This window comes from Haemaphysalis longicornis, unplaced genomic scaffold (assembly GCF_048455015.1).
Source record: "Haemaphysalis longicornis isolate Haplotype H1 unplaced genomic scaffold, Haemaphysalis longicornis Haplotype H1 scaffold_7, whole genome shotgun sequence".
Taxonomy (NCBI): Eukaryota; Metazoa; Arthropoda; class Arachnida; order Ixodida; family Ixodidae; genus Haemaphysalis; species Haemaphysalis longicornis.
The window spans coordinates 2443489-2460201 of record NW_027526422.1 but is presented as its reverse complement, the minus strand read 5'-3'; the positions used below and the strand labels follow the sequence as shown (position 1 = coordinate 2460201).

General features: G+C 52.6%; 2 protein-coding genes across 5 annotated transcripts in view; one reads left to right on the top strand and one right to left on the bottom strand.

Annotated features, from left to right (window-relative positions):
- Positions 1-16713, bottom strand: part of LOC144144303 (putative cationic amino acid transporter) — a 234690-nt gene that overhangs the window by 177389 nt on the left and 40588 nt on the right. The window lies entirely within an intron of this gene.
- LOC144144304 (cationic amino acid transporter 3-like) overlaps positions 11858-16713 on the top strand; it is an 84972-nt gene continuing 80116 nt past the window's right edge. Inside the window, exon 1 of one of the 3 annotated variants that reach the window (XM_077675687.1) lies at positions 11858-12704. In XM_077675687.1, coding sequence (XP_077531813.1) covers positions 12392-12704 — 313 coding nt within the window. In that variant the 5' untranslated portion in view covers positions 11858-12391. The remainder of the gene's footprint in view (positions 12705-16713) is intronic. The other 2 variants (XM_077675688.1, XM_077675686.1) reach the window with 2 other exon arrangements.

Below are 16713 nucleotides of genomic sequence, written 5' to 3'. Positions count from 1 at the left end.
CATCTGCATCTGATACGAGAGAGCTGCGCAGTCTATATGACTCCGTTCAGCCGAACATCCGCTGCCTGAACGTGTTGGACGTCCCAACGAGCAGCTTCTCGGCGATGCTATACGACATCCTGCTCGAGGTTTTGCCGGAAGAGATCGTTGTGGCGTTTCACCGACACATCCGCCTCCAAGCGAAATCAACGGCTACGGCATCGTCTTCTCGTGATGCAAACGTGACGACGTGCCACCAACTGGACCAACTTTTGTGGTACTTGCAAATTGAGCTCCAGGCGAGAGAGAGAAGTGCTCCAGTGGGAACTTCGTCAGACTCAAGCGACCCTCTACAGAGTAACGGCCAATCAACGTCGGTTCTACACGCCTACCAAGTTGTGATGCTCAAACGAACGAGTGCTTTTTTTGCAGATCGCCAAAGCACGTGACGGAGGCATGCCAGGCTTCTCTGAGCATCCCTGAAAAGAAGAAGCGGCTACCGAAAGCTATGCGATGCTATAGACGCACGATGGTAGCTAGGATCGATCTAAGGAGTGCCGGCGAAAAATATGGTGCAGGATGTGCAAGGGGAGACATGCGACTGCCATGTGCGACCCACACTATGCATGCAAAGTGAACAAAGACCAGAAGGACACTGGCCCCAACTTCAATTTCCCGGAGCAGACGCAGGCCACCAAGCCGATATCTAGCCGCCATCAAGTAATGGTTGCCATACTTCAGACGAAGGGGCTTCGAAAAGCGGACACTAACGCGGACATCCACAACGCCTGCATCACGAAGACCATGAACACGACCCATAGCGAAACACCGGGTGGACTTCTGGAACTGAATTGTCCGGCGCACGATCGCGGAAAAGACACTGAAGGGCATTTTGGAGTGCGAACGATTATCAATGATCAAGAAAAAAATTCCCCGCATTTCCCCGAGGGGAAGAATGTGAAAGTGCGAATGCACGAGTTGAATTTGCGCGGTTCGGTAATGTTCGCGAAAGAGAGATCACACACACACACACACACACACAACTACAAAGAAAGAAAGATGCATTTATTCACAGACACCTATTTGTGTTGTCGTTGTACTTGATTGCTAGAGCGGATCTCAGCTTTGAAATTTCGTGTCAGTACTCCTTTAAGCGGGTGTATTAGCCCTTCTCACGGCTGATTCTTGGCCAATCCCCCACGTGGGTATGTGTCATGTCAGCGGCCAGGCAGCGCGCGCCCATCTCCCCCCGTTGCCAAGGAAGACGAGGAGCGCGCGCACCCGCAGCTGTTGCTATGCGGACGGCGGCGGACGCTTCAGGCTCGCTTAAGAAGTGCATTCGCACTTAAAAAGTACCCTTGAAGATAAACATCTCCGTGAGGTCATATCTTCTCGTTGCCTTCGGCAGATGTCAGACGGCAGCGCATCGCTCGAGCGGGACAACCGTACAAGTCGGCGGTTCTGGTCAAGGAAACCAGCAGTCAAGCTGAACGACTCATTGCAAGATGAAGCTCGAGGTTCCACGACCCAGAAATGGAAGCAATCAGCAAAAGGGCCGAAAAGACAATCCAGTCTGAACTGTCCTGTATGTCGTGTTTTTGCCCTAGAACTGTGGTGCTATGTTTTCGCCAGGAGACATTTGCCAGAGCTTAATGTTTTTTCCACATCTGTTTTGTGGTCGGGAGTATGTTGGAAATCGTAGAGGAAGATGTGTCTCCTGGCTCGAGGGCACGAGTATCATTATCATTGTACATAACTATAAGTCATCGCCATTAAAAGGGACGTTCGATCAGGGGTCCCATGGCTTCGTTTCCTGGCGGCGCACCCGCAACGAGGTGGTCTTTTCAGCAACATACACAGCTGTGGGCCTCCGTTGCGCAGTAGCCAAGTCTGATGGTGCGCCGGAGCCGCTTGATAGCCGTTTCGCGTGGCTCCTGGAGAGCCGTGATGCGCATGCGCGAGGAGCAGTGGCTGGACTGGACTGGACTGGATTGGATTGGACTAGATTGGAAATCGTTTTAGCAGCAGTAAGCATGATAATCAGCTAATCCTATACGCCTCGAGCGCGGCCTGTAGGGGCGCCACTGAAATCCCCCTAGCGGCCCGTTTCGAAAGCAGGAGCGGGAGTCCGCGTCCCGCTCCCCAGGGCCACCGCTGCTTTTGCGGCACGTTCACGACTGAGATTTACCGTTTGCGGGCGTTTGAAATCTATGTTTATGTTGAGCAGTCACTCTGTTCACAAATGGGGTGTGTTTACGAGAGTGTAAATATTTCTGATGCGATCTTAGTGGGGTATATTCGCTCTGTATAAGCGCCAGTTGTGTGTCACAGGTCAGCGTCGCGGAACCAGCGTATGATGGAGTCGATTGTAGTTACACTGACCTGAATTTACTAGCAGGGTCTCCGTAACCACCGGTTCCTCAGATGTTCATGCTACGGCTGTACACTACGATTTAAATCGGTTTTGTGCGCTTACACAATCAGCGGAGCACTCATGCCAATATTATACCTCAGATATTGATCACCACCATTTACAAGCCAGTCTGTGTTAATTTCGGGAATATTCAACAAACGTACGATGGACAATGCATAATTATACTCGAGGATCAGCACACGACAGAGTCGTCTTGTCGTGAGGTGAGCGCCCGCAAACATTCATCTGCTACATATATCCTCGTCGAGCATCGCAGAAACGGGCTTATAGTATAATCCGCGTCCGCGACTAATGCTTCTTCGAAATATCGTCATATGGCAGAGGGAGCCTGCAGAATAAAGCAGAAACTGAAATCAGAGGGCCTTATCACAAACCACACTCTCCCAACGACACCTTTCATGCCTTGTTGAACAGCCTACCCTGTATACTACCAACAATGCGTCGGCCGTACGATCAGCTGTTCGTTGCAGTAGAAAAGCAAATGAAAGTGAACGCGAGATTTGTGTGTGTGTGATTACTAAAACGTTCATTGCTTGATTCCGCTCCGCATTTGTGCACAGCGTCCCCCTACCTCCCCCCCCCCCCCGATGTCTCGCGAAATAACAGTGCATTTCGCGTATAGTTGGCGTAGTGAACCCTATACCTGGCTTAAGTTTCGACGAACGTCTTTAGCATGTCAGAAGCTGCACTGTTTGTTCGTTTTTTTTATTTCCGTTAGAGCTATTGTGTTCCTTAATTCTGCACTTGCACATCATTTATTTTTCCATGGTTTCATTAACTTGCCGTGGTTCTTGCTATATGGCGTGTGTGGGCACATATTTAACGACGCACAGGCTTGTAATATACTTAACATTTTCGCATAGTTTATATTCTTATAAAAGACATAAGCTATTGTCCGGGATTGGGTAATCACATCCCCGAAACATATTTTTCGGCGACGTATATATTCGAAACGAAGCCGCATTCGTTGTCCACGCTGCAAAATGAAGCCAACCTCTCATTGTGCTGGTATCACGTCTAAACGAGGCGACAGAAGAATTCATTTGTGCCTGATGTTTGGAGGTGACAGGGGTGATATGTTGCTATCGTCGCCGACGCCCGGAAGAGCGGCGAAGAAGCGCGCAGCACCGCGTCCCCGGGTAGCTCTTGCAGGCGATCGCGTATTGTATACGGAGACACAGCTGCTTTTTAAGTGACCTAAACGTACTCTTTGCCTATAGACGCCACCATAACAAGTTTTTTAGGGCGTGGAAAGGCGAGAAGAAACGAAACAGAACCAAAACACTGCACGAGCCCCTATCAGCCAGGCAGCGCAAATCCCGTCAGCGCCGCGGAGATGCGGCGGCAGGCGGCGCAGCGATCGCGAAGCTCGAGGCGAATAGACAACCAGGAAACCTAAAAAAAATCACGCCATATCCACGGAATGAATGATGATAAGTGGGGCGAAGCTCGAGAGGGGGAGATCATCGGTAACCGTAACTCTCCCGTGAAAGTTCGCCCATTACATCATTAAGAAAGACGTAAGACTGTGTGCGTACATTGTACAAATCAACTTTTACGGCGGCGGTGGGGAACGCGGACTGCAGCATGGCGATGGCAGTGGCTCGAGCGTTGTCGTTCTTGATGGAAGAAATCGTGACTAAATTGTTGGAAAACCACAATCTGTCGCACACATCACAACTGTGGCCGAACGAAACGTCTAGAAAGTCGCGCTTAAACCGCGCGTCGGCAGCTTCGGGCTGAGCTCGCTTGATGCGTTTTGCAGCCGCCTCGCGAGCTCTCACTGCATCGGGGTTTGCCTGCCGATACGAGCGCTTGCTTGCAGCCTCACGAACTCACGTTCTGCGGATCCGCTTCGCGCCGCTGTTGTGCCGCTGCGGCCTCTCTTTCGCGTACAGCGGGATCTTGGCGGCGTCGACGAGCAGCTTCGGCCCGTCTTGCGCGTACGGCCGGATCTTGGATACGTTGACGCGCAGCTTCGGCTTGGCTTTCTCGTACAGCAGGATCTTGGCGGCGCTCGGCTTCACGGCGCGATTCTGCCGCTCGTACGGCAGGATCTTGGCGACGTCGACGCGCAGCCTGACGAGATGCTTCGGCCTCTCTTTCGGGCAAGGCGGGATCCTGTCGGCGAGCGCGCGCTGCCGCCGCCCTGCGCGCCCTCCGCTCCGCAGCCTTGTCAACAACCACCTCCTCCATCCGGTGACTCGTTGCCCGATCAACTCCCCCTCTGTTACCACTGTGGAGAGGCAGGACACATGTACCGTCGGTGTCCCTACAGGGAACTCGGGCTACGGGGCTTCGGAGTCAATGCTCCCAGGCCCAGACCTGGTGAAAGACCCCGCGCCCTCGAGGACTACCCCGCACCTCCACCACAATTTGTCACGTAGGATGGGACACAACGGTAAAGAAAGAACTTTTATTTAGGGCGAACTTGTGCCCGAACAAGACGAGAGGAAACGAGCAAAGGTCCTTGCGTCCCGTTCGATCTCCGAGAACGACTGCCTGCGTTCGTGGCGTGATCTCTTGCGTGATCTCCCCCTCGCAGTGCACGTGCGCTCGCGCCTCCGTTGGCGAACACAGACAAGCTCGCGCTCCCGGTGCCGAGTTTGCGCTGCCGGTTGCAGCCGGTTCTTGCGCGTGCAACGCGGCCCACTTTGCGACATCTCCGAAAGCATGCGGCGGTCACGTACCACGAGACACAAGGGATAAACAGACCCATGGCTTTAGGAGCTTCGCCCCTAAAATAACCAGCTGAACCTTAGCTCACGCTACGTATATCCTGTCATAGCCGAGCTAAGCCACTGCTAATTTTTTTTTTTTTTTTCATTTCATCGTTCGCTCCTTTCGGCGAGCTCAGTCTCGTCGTGCCACTCCGGACGACACTGAGAGAAACTCAGCGCTGCTGGCCTCATCCTTGGGAGTCTGCGAGAAAAGAGAGTGCTTCGCCACCGCGACACGGACACTTCCGACTGCACGTGCTCGGCTCTCCCTCCCCCTTCACGCTTCGTTCTTACAGGCCTACAAACGTCGTCTTTCGCCGTGGCCTCTTGGGACGATCCGCAAATTCCCGGTGGCCCATATCGCCATCAAGACACTTTATTTCAGCGGAACGTTAAGGTGTCGTGCATCGACAAACCACCACGCGATTTCACCACCGGAGCGAAATATCCCACCGATCAGAGTTTTGACTGGCTCCGGCTGTGGCTCACCAGATATGTAGGTCCCCTGCACCTGGCGACGTCGTGTCCAGATGCGACCTGGTCGGTGACATTCCTGCACGCAGACATAAAGCCCACGAACTGCGCCGGCTCCACCAGTTCGTCAGCGCGGACGGTCAGCAGGGAATTCAGCAGATTTGCGTCGGACTTGCTGGACAATTAGAACAGCGTGGGACGATTCTCTCAAGCGGGTCAGTGTTGCCTTTTGAGCGATGTTGCAAATGCGTGGATCATAAATTACCACGAACAGGGTCGCACCGACTGGTCCCTCTTCATTATTCGGCTGGGCCAGATTTTCGGGTTGTCGGAAGCAAGTTCAAGGTGAGGATTCAACACCGCAGCGAAACCTACAGGTCACACATTTAAGACGTGCTGGCGTTTTGATGCGGAAGAAGAGCGGGTGCTCCGCCCCATGACCACGGGCACCTGGCATTTCGTGCTCGTGCCATGCTGCTCATGGCGAGCCGGCACAGCAACGTGCGTAGGTTCATCGATCGCTTGATTACGGGGCTTGACGCGCCGACGCTACACAGGCGACGAGGAGCGCCGTGGTGGAGGGCTCCGGATTAATTTTGACCACGTGCAGGGATCTTTACCTTGCGCCGAAATCCAGAACACAGGGGCGCTTCCGCTTTTCGCCTCCATCAGAAGAGGGAAACGAACCCGCAATGTCCTGGCGCTCAGCTGCACAAGGCCTACGTGTGTAGGTTCAGTCTCAGCGCTTGCAGCCTCCCACCGTCTGCTCCATACGGGAAAAGTTGCGAGGGTACCAAGCGATCCCTCCGGAGCTTCCTTCTCGGGCTGCGCTTAATTTGATCCTCGCCCAACCCACGCGTGCTCTCCTATCCAATCGTGCAGACCTTCTGTGCACTCACTCAGGCTCCTCGCCCATTCTGCGCGCTAGTACCCCTGCAGCGTCGTCGTCGTCGTTGTCGAGACTTCTCAGAAAGCTCCCCTTGGTACGATGTGGGAAAGCCTGTCTTCTGCATTTATTTGCGCCCACGAAGAGCCACGCTAAGCAGTACAGTCTAGTGGAAGTGCGCCAAGGTTGCACAGCTCGAGCGAGCGTGCCAGTACAAATCGCCTTCTGCGTGAATGATGTTGCGTCATCACGGTCTCCATAGTCCATGGCGTTCATATTCAGGGTAAATTCGAAATCCGCAGCACTTTCTGCACCCACCAAACGCTCCCCCGCGCAGTTCCAAAGGGCGCAATTGTCGCATTGGTGGAAATAATTCCCAACCACCTGCAAGGTGAACTTCGTCGCCTCTAATGCGACCATCCTATCCTGAGTACACTTGCTGTGTTTGCCCAGTTTCCGAAACGCCGGAGGAAACGCCGCGGAAAGAAGAAAACTGGGCCGCGCATCTGCCCACTCCGCTGCAAATGTCGCCGAAAGACGGTCGTCTTCTGCCGCCCCCGACACCTCTTTGCTCCCTCCTGCGCTCTTCCCGTCCCGTCTCGCTCAGCCGCCCACGATCAACACTGCACTTGAACTTTTCGTTACTGTTGCACTTCTTTGAATGGAGCCACGACGTACAGGATCGGGCCCGAGCATTTTTGCATTTTTGGGTCAAACCAGTCTTTCCAACGCGTATTTTTCAGTTGCTATCCCAAAAAACCAAGCATCCATGCATTTTTGAATTAAAAGAACACTGCCTAGTGCCAGTTATGTATTGATTCTTTCAGTCTATAATATGCCTAATGTTCTTTTTAGATGCAACGCATCTCATGCTCGCCCCTCTGTCCTTCCTGCGTCTGTCAGGCGTTGTCCGCGAGAGGAGGAGGCTGCGCCTCTCTCTCTCCGCGCTCTCCTCTCCTTCGGGCGCTGTGAATATAAAGCGACATGCCGCGCTCCGACGGTCTCAGTCGACGGTCGTCCGCGTTACGCTTGCACTCTCTCGCAGTACTCGACGATTGCTTGATGCGATCGTCGAGCCCCAAACTGTGCACTTTACGGACCACAAGGCACTCATTCTCGTCTGCAATAAAGACCGTACCTGAGCATACGTGTACTGCATGTGCATTGCATGGTGAAAATTACGCCCACCTCCCCTTCGCGTGAGAATCCCTGCTATAAGCGCAATCAATACGATGGAAAACGCCAATGGAACCCCCCATTAGATGCGTTGCATCACACCAGGGTTCCCGCGAGGGGAGGTGGGAGTAATTTTTTGCTCAACAATGCTGGCAAGTATGAAGAATTGTACCAGATTTCGCGCTTTGTAAAAGTTTTGCCTATTCTTCGAGAGTTCATTTCAACTTCGGGCTGGGCGGCTGAATCGAGGGACAGGCAGACCTTCTTTATTGCATCACCAAGTATCACTTTGTAACAACGGTGCTAATAGCTTTGCTGTCACTATGACGCACCCTGAACGGCATGGTCGCAACCACGCAGAGACGCTCTTGGACAATTCACGTATGCCACCAAGTCATCCGTTGGGCCGGATCGGTGTGACGGCGCAAGCCAAATGACAAAATCAAATCAAATCAATTTTATTTTCAACATTAAAATGTCGAAACGCGTAAACCCCTCCCCTGTCGGTCTCGACACATCCGTACTGAAATCGCCGACTACGACCACGGTGGTGACGCCATCGCACCTTACCTGAATCCGACAGTCCGGGGGCAGTTCGGGAGCACCTAAGCACTTTTTAAGAGTTTTGAATGCGAAAACATTAATATAGAAATGAAGGCCTTCGACACTTTGATTGGGCCTCGTGTTCTCGGAGGGCTCTTCTTGCCGCTTGACACAACTTGTTTTGTGATTCGCTCCCACCTGACGCTTTAGAATGGCTTCGATCTGCCTGAGTTAGTGAGTGCTTTATTGATACAGAAAGTGGAAAAGAAGTAAACTGGGGATGTTTTGAACTCATTTGGGAGTTCACCAGCATACGACCCAGTCCGTGGGCAGGGCAGAAGGGGAATGAAAGGGGATAGGTGAGAACAAGTGGGGACAGAGAAAGAGGGAGAGAGAGAGAAAGAAAGAGATAAGGGGCGGGTAAGGCTGGCCAGCAGGCATTGGCTACAGCCGTTGTATGAGGTTGGTCTCTTCTAGGAAGGCCAACACAAGGAGGAATGCTTCTCGCCGGATGGAGTTGGGGCCCGTCGGGAAAGGCAGGTCCACCAAGGTGTGGCTGGGCAGCCCGAGACGCTGGGGTGCGGCCCGAAGCTCTGCTCGCGGGGCATCGTGCTGGCGGCAGAAGCAGAGCAGGGGCTCCAGGGTCTCGGGTTCTGGGCAGTCAGCACATGTGGGCGACGACCGGCGGCCTTGTCGGTGCAAGCGGGCTGCCGAGTCGCATGCGGAGGAGTATGGAGCGGCTTTCCCTGCTGATGCGGCCAGGCAGGACCTGTGGAGCTTGGCCGCTGACGACTCTGGGGTCTGGGTGCATCGCCTCCACCTCCCGTGCCAGGGCGGCGTCGAATGGCCTCAGGTCGCTGGAGGCAGGCACCCCATCCTGGCGAGCAGCATCTCTGGCCCGGGCGTCAGCCACCTCGTTGCCGGTGATTCCGACATGAGATGGCAACCATCAGAGCCGCAGGTCACAACCGCGGGACTGCACCTGGTGAAGCTTCGCCGCTAGCGCCCGCTCCACGTAGCCGCTGGAGCTCGATGGCTGGTCCGCCGCTCGCAGTCTCAAGAGAGCGGTCCCCCTGAATCTGGCTGGCCTCCTCCAGAAGCGGGCATGCAGCAAGGTGCAGCCCGGCCAGCTCTGCACGGGTGCAGGAGGCGCGGAAGGGCAGGCAGTACACGCGACCGGCGCCAAGCTCCATTGCCGTGCAGGCGGCTCGAGCTCTGCCGCCTGTGCAGGAGGCCGGCCGTCTCGTCCTGCAGCAGGGCAGCAACCTCCTGGTGGATAGCCAGGGTTGGTGTTGACCGCTTGCTGCGAATCCCCGGGAGCGTGGTGCTGACGCGAAGAGCTCGCCCGGAGCCAGGTGGTGGAGTCTCGAGCGGGGGACGCTGCGGCAGCTCAATGCGACCCTCGTAGATGGACGCCAGCGAGCCCGTCTGCGTCCTACGCGTTGCGCCACCGCTCATTACGGCCGCCGTATATTGGCATTGTTGAACGCGATTTCGCTGCTGTCCTGTTCGCTCGCGTTCTTCATCTGCGGCGCAATGGTGCACACGGCCAGACTGCCGTGTTGGCGCGAGAACGCCTCGTGCTTCAACGACACGCGCACGGGCCTCCGGAGTTTTATTAGTGAATTTGCTTTGAATGGACGAAAATACGCATGGAAACCTAGCCATGGATAGACAGCTCCGGCACAAAAACTGACAGCACAACCTTACACACACGCGTGTGTACGCTTTTCAAGGATGCGCCGTTGGTGTGATGTTTCATTTGGTACTGCTAACGAGCCCACCGGCGGTACGACTGCGGCCGCTTGGCCGGTGAGCCCACCTGCAGTGAGGCCGCAGGGAAGGACGAAGCTGCAGCCCATCAGCCATTCCATGCTGGCCCCGTCGACCATTCGCCTCGTCAATCTCTCCTAAATAATAAGCTCATCACGTAACAACACTACCACAGAAAATGTGCCCATGAAGAGGTTACTCGTTAGAAGCGGAGGGAACCCACTGCTTGCTGAGCCCCGAAGAAAATTGTTTGCGATTTCATGCACCTGGAAAAGGTAGTGAAGTGTTTATGAATCGATAGAGTACTCTTGATCTCATTCATTAAATGGTGTTGAGTTTAAATACTTGAAACAAAGAACTAACATAGCCCTAAAAGAAAAAAAAAAGGTAACGCCACGTTCTACTTGCGCTACGCTGCATGCTTGTCTGACGTTATTTTTAAAGCGAAGCTGCGTAAGGCGTTTTTCTTGCTTGCGAGCAAGAAAGGACTTGCGCAAAGCCAACTTCACTGAAATTCCACTGAAATTAAAAGACACATCGAGGAACTGCAAGGAAGCATCATTTTTTAATTCATGAGTGAATTTCAAGCCGTCCGAACACTCCAGAAATGTTTCCTTAACCGCCTTGACTAAAAAGTTTACTTCTTCTGGCTTCACCGACCTAGTAACAACCATGTAAGCATCGACTATCTTAGCCGTGTCAATATGCGTCTCAATGCTCCTGTCACACTTTCCTAAAAAGAAACTACTGAAAACCGGTGAAATACACGATCCGATGCAGAAGCCTTGTTTCTGGATAAAAGATTCATTGTTAAAAGTGACAAATGTGGCAGAAAGATAAAATGGCAGCAATTCTAAAAAGCTCCCTACAGTTATCCCCGCCTGGTTCTGGAAGGCTACTGGCCCAGACTCTTCAATTGCATCTCTGACCGCAACCAGAAGTTCCCCTTGGGGAATTGAATAAAAGAGGTCCTCTACATCGATAGAAAAAGCAGACAAGTGGTTCAACACACTTTCACTCTCCTGAAAAAATGTCAAAATATCGTCCGAGTTACGGACAAAATACGGGTCGTTCACTTTAAGACTACTGAGTTGTTTCTGCAAAAACCTAGAAATGACTCCTTCCACGACCCTTTTTTAGTCACAATCGCTTTAAAGGGATTGGCTTCCTTGTGGGTCTTAGCCGAAAAGAAGATAGACAGGCTATCTTTTTTTGCAGCTGAAACATTCTTTCGAACGCCATCAAGATTAAGCCGCTCACACAACACTAAGACATTCTTCTTCACTTTTGACGCTGCCGAATCGAATTTTACAAAGTTCTTAGTGGCTGCTTCCGTGGCTTTTGATTCATAAACCATCTTTGGCATGACAGCGAACCCTCCTTCCTTGTCCGCCAAACAAAGTTGTATTACAGAAGGCGTTGATTGCCTTAGTTCAAGAGAAGGAAGTGTACGCATCCCAATGAGTGTAAAAAGGGCAACTGAATTTCTGCGCAGCAATAACCTTTCCCTCGTAGTGGCGGACAAGGAAGGCGGGTTCGCTGTCATGCCAAAGATGGTTTATGATGGTCATTCACCTTTACAGAGTGGAATGGCTACAGACGTTTTTCTTGGTCCTGAAATTCCGCTCATCGTGTATTGGCCACTACTTTTCAAGACCACCAGCACTACAAAGAAAAAAACGCACCTGAACGATCGATCGTTTTTTTCTTACTTTTTCACGAATCGCTACGTCGAAAGGCAACAACGTTTCTAAGGGCCCGCCCGCACAGCCGAGGCATTCACGCGGCCCCTATCACAGCTGAGGCCTTTTCATCTCCGCCAACAGATGGCGACACTGGACTGCGGGAGCGAAAATCTAGGCCAGAACGAATGGAAAGAAAAAGAAAGGAAGAAATATCGGCGTAATGCTCTTTTGCAAAAGTTCTCTACAGATGGTCAATACTACTAACAAAAAAAAGGGAGGAGCACTGCGCAGACGAGAAGGCGAGACGAAAGAAATACAAAAAGAATTGCATTCAGCGCGAGAACCCTACGGACGCAATATAACGGCCCGTGCGTATCGATCCCCACTTGCCAGTGCGCGCGCGTCCCCCGACTCCTGGAAATGGTGGTCACGTGAGCGTGTGCGGAAGCACGATTGGATAGCTCCGGAAGCAGACGAAAGCTCTCTCAACTGGCAGACGACGCAGCGAATCAAGATGGCGGCGGCTGCAGCTGCTCCGCCAGCTCGCTTCGGCCCTCCCCGCTTGAAGCTGCTGCCACCGCGCTTTCGGCCTGCACCGATGCACCCGATCTTCACCCTTCAATGAACAGTGCGAGAGTGCGCGTCGTTGCGCCGGGGCGCGCTCCCATTGTCCCGTGAAGAGAGAACGGTGGCGACCCGCCACCGACCGCCGTCCGTCCCCATGGCACGTCGACGCAACAGCGAGGTCCTGTGGTCGCTCATGACCAGGATCAAATCCCCGCACAGCTTCCAAGTGCGCAGGTATTCCTCGGGAGCAGGCAACGGGGAAGTAAACGGCAAGTCCAAGCCCAAGAAGGCGACTGAAAAGGCGGCCAAGTCGCCGTCTCGGGCCCGTCTGTGCCTCATCGTGTCGGCTATCGCGCCCGGATTGACGTTCGGCGTGTTCGTGGTGGTCGGCAACGCGGCAGCAGTGGTGTCCGCCGGCGCCGTCGTGCCCTCGCTACTGGTGGCCGCCGTTGCGTCCTTGCTGGCAGGTGGGTCACGTCTTGGAATCTTTCTTTTCACGCTTATTCGCATCATGTGGCACGCCCTGAGCTCTGAACGTCGTCTGCTTTCAAAGGAGTGCGGTAAAGCCAAGAGCCTTTGCACTTGCAAGTTACTAATCAACAAAAGAGAATTTTTTTTTTTGCGCGAATAAATGTGGACGGTAATTAGCGAGGGTGAACTGTCCCTCGCTAGCTAGCTCCTCGATGCTGTCAAAGCGACAATCGCCGATTCAAAACACACGCACGCGAAGCGGGTGACAGCTGCGAACGCGCCTGCCGCCGCTAAACGATAACTGCGGACGGCTTGTAAGCTACCGAGAGGCTGTGCAACACAGCTGCGGCGCGAATAGTCCGTCTTCCCACCTGGTCCGCGCGCACGCCGTCTGCTTCTACGGACGCGGCCGTCAGGCCCGGTCCACGGCCGCTTGATGTGTGCCCGGTCTTACCTCTTCGCGTGGTGAAAGGGTGAAACACGAAGGGCCGGATGAAATGAAAGAAGGAAGGGCGCACTGTCGACGTTACGACACGAGTGCGAGCCGACAAGCGAGCCCGTGAGAGCGACTTCCGACATCCGGGTTACTTTGCTATCTAACAGAACAGGATGGAGGACAGTCTTTGTAGCCGCTGTACAGCCTCCCAAATTTTTAATAATATAGCGGGAGCGACGACCGAACGGCATGTCAGCGCCTTATCACGGTGTTCACCGGCGAAACAGGCGAGAGTACGCGCACGCGCGTAGAACTGTCTGCTGTGTGCGAGTGCCTTGCGTTTGGGTTCCCCTAACTTCTTGGGGGCCCCCAACGCCGGCTTCTCCTATTCTCTTAAACTCTCTAGTAACGCTGGCCAGCACCCATAGCGGCGAAAACTAATGGTGGCTCCATGAAAAGATGTCCTGAAGATCGAACATGGCTTCGTGTTCTGCAGGTTCCATTGAAGGACCTAAAATCGCTACATTCACATAGTGAGCGCCTTATCCTAGTGCTGTTGCATTAAAACAAGCTAGCATTCTTTGGTCAGTAGAAGCCTCGTCGTTAAACTGCTATCCACTCAACAATCAGATTTGCGATTTGTCAAGGAGGATTGCCAAGCTGTATATAAATATCCAGGCCTTGTCAATTTTTCCGAGAAATCAACCGGAAAAACTCGCACAGCGGGGTAGGAACACAGCTCACAAGGAATATATATATTTTTTGAATCTGTAAACGACAGATGGGATAATTATAGTTGCAGCATACTGGACAATTAGTCTGCCTTCGTATTTTTGCTACCCTGTACGCTTAATTTTTAAGGACTGGTGTTTCATACCTAGTTGCCTGATGGACTCATTCCCATCTTTTAAATGGAGCCCCACCGCCACGATGCAACAGTTGTGGACATCGTCTGTCGGTAATCCATGCTCTCGTTGAATGTCCGCACTTTCACAGTGCGAGAAAGAAGCATTTCCGGGAGCTGAACACTCAGATGATTCCTCTTCATCCATCATTGTTTTCAGGCGATAAACCCGTCATTCCTAGTAAACGTCTCTTTACTTACCTTGGAGACATTAGATTTTTAAAAGGCATCTCATACAACATATGATAACAAAGCCCCTCAGTGGGGTAGCTTTGGTTGAACATTCTCTTTATTCTAACGTCATAAGCATCTGGCTCACTCCAGAGTTTGTTTTTAAATAAGGGACTTTTTACACTCCGCAGTAACCTATCACATTTCTATTTTACTTAAAATTTTGTACCAGAAACGACACAACTATTGTGTTGGCGCTCTCAGTAGGCCTTTGTTGCCCTTGCGCCAGAAAACAGTTGCCTGGTGGACTGTATTAGGGCGGACTTCTGGGAAAGTTTGTATTGCATCGCAGACCTACCATGCGGTCACAAACACGTAGGACAGACATCGCGATGCTTGAACGTGCGCTTGCGCAAACATCTGCGGGACGTGAAGAATGCGCACACTGCAACTCAGTTCACATTGCCGGAAATGCGAATGCATGCTTCTCTTTAATGAGACTGTAGGGAAGGAAAACAGAAAAACCAGCTCGCAAGAGAAACCGTTTGGACGTTTTAGATGGCTCGCCTTCGTCACACTCGCATAAGTATGCCGTGACTGGGTTTATCGGCCAAATAAATTGCGTATCTTGCCCCTGAATAATTCCAAACAGCCGCATCCTGCTTTCTCTGCCTTGTTTTTCTTTTCTTTTTTGCGAGTAATAGCGGGTGTCACACAGTTGTTGGTTGTTGTCTAGATGTTATCTGTACTTAAGAACACGAGCTGTGTCAAAACATATGGCCATTTTGTCGCCTGACAGATGGTTATATAGGCTGCGGAATCCAATTTTTCGCTTATGTGCGCATTTTTTGTGTAATATATGAGCGTTTTTACGAATAAATGCTGATTGATTGATTATGGGGTTTAATGCACCGACGCTACACAGGCGATTAGGCGCACCGTAGTGGAAAGCTCCCGATTAATTTTGATTACCTGGGTATGTTAAACGTCCGCCGAAATTTCAAACACACGGGCGTTTGCGCTTTTCGCCTCCATCAGAGAAGCTGGCCGGGAATCGAGCCCGCATCCCTGAGCTACGAATAAATGCTAGTTGGAATTCGTAGCGCTTATCGCTGTCGTCCTCCTACGTCCTTGGAGCAATTTTTAAATGCAGAGCATTTCAGTAACTCACGATGTCACCCGCGTTGACGTCCGTAGTCGTAGTCCGCACCCCTCCCCCTACACTATATAAAAAAAATACTATCCTGCGCCTGGTTTCGATCCCTCGACCCCGCGGGCGGAACGCAATGTACATGGTGCTCTTCCCACTGCGCCACAAAACCGACACAGAATTGGAGGCTACGAACGCGCCTTATATCCTTGACTCATTCAAACGACGTCAAGAAGCTGCTGATACAACGCATTCACTACCACCAACTCCCCAAACACTAAACGTTAACGCAATACACCCACCCCCTATGCGACGCATTTACTCGAGTCCCCCTCGCGGGGAGATGGGCCCAATTTTTTTGCGTTTTACACGTCTACATTAGGCAGTTCTTGTGGGGTGTGATGCTTTTTATTCAGGTATAGTTATACGGGATATGATTCTTTCCCAAAAATGTATAAAGCGGGGCATAAAATAAAACTTTCTGTCACGGTGCGCCTTGATCAAGTCAGGAATGTTGCAAGCAAACATAGTACATGCGCGAACAACTTTTGCTCTGATATTATTGCGTATATATCGTTTACACATACCAGAACAAAAAAAAATCTTCGCCTTATCAGTTACACCAACTGCCCCGTTTCAGGCGGAAATGCTCACTGGTTATGTTGTCAACGCTCGAGCTGCCTTGCTCTTGCCCTTGCGCAGAGACGCGGAGCTTGCGGTAAAGTGGTGGTGCTGCCCTCGTGCGGTCATCCCCTCCAACTAAGCGTCAGAAAAAATCCCGTGCGCCGAGCCGGTATTGCGAAGGCCGCAAGGGGACCGCGGGAGGAGGAGAGTCGAGTCCGGCGGCCGTGGTACGGAGAGCACGAAGCAAAGCACTTTTGTCTCTAACTTGCGATTGAGCACACCTCCCGGCCAATGGTACTTCGAAGGACCCGAGCTTTGTTCTATCGGGCACACATGGAGCTGTCTGTTTCGCTCTCGCGTCGTACGCGTCTTAGTGTCTGTGTGACACACCAGCCCGATCCGTTCGACCACTGCGAGGACACCGGACAGGTCGCATTTGGCCGTTTGACGTCCACGTTTAAACCATCAGTGAGGGCACAACACCTATTCCACTTTCCAGCGAATATAGGTGGCGCGACGGGGTATCCAAAATGGAGGACGGGACGATGACCGGGACGTCGCGTAAGCGCGCGCGTATAGGGACCGGGCGGCCGTTGTATGGCACCACCGTCGCTTCAGCGAACAGCACCGCCCGTGGCGAACCGCTCGTCAGTGGAATGCCGGTGGCGGTCAGCGCAGCGTAACTGTGCGTGGCTCTTTGTCGTTTTTCTTCGGTGCGGC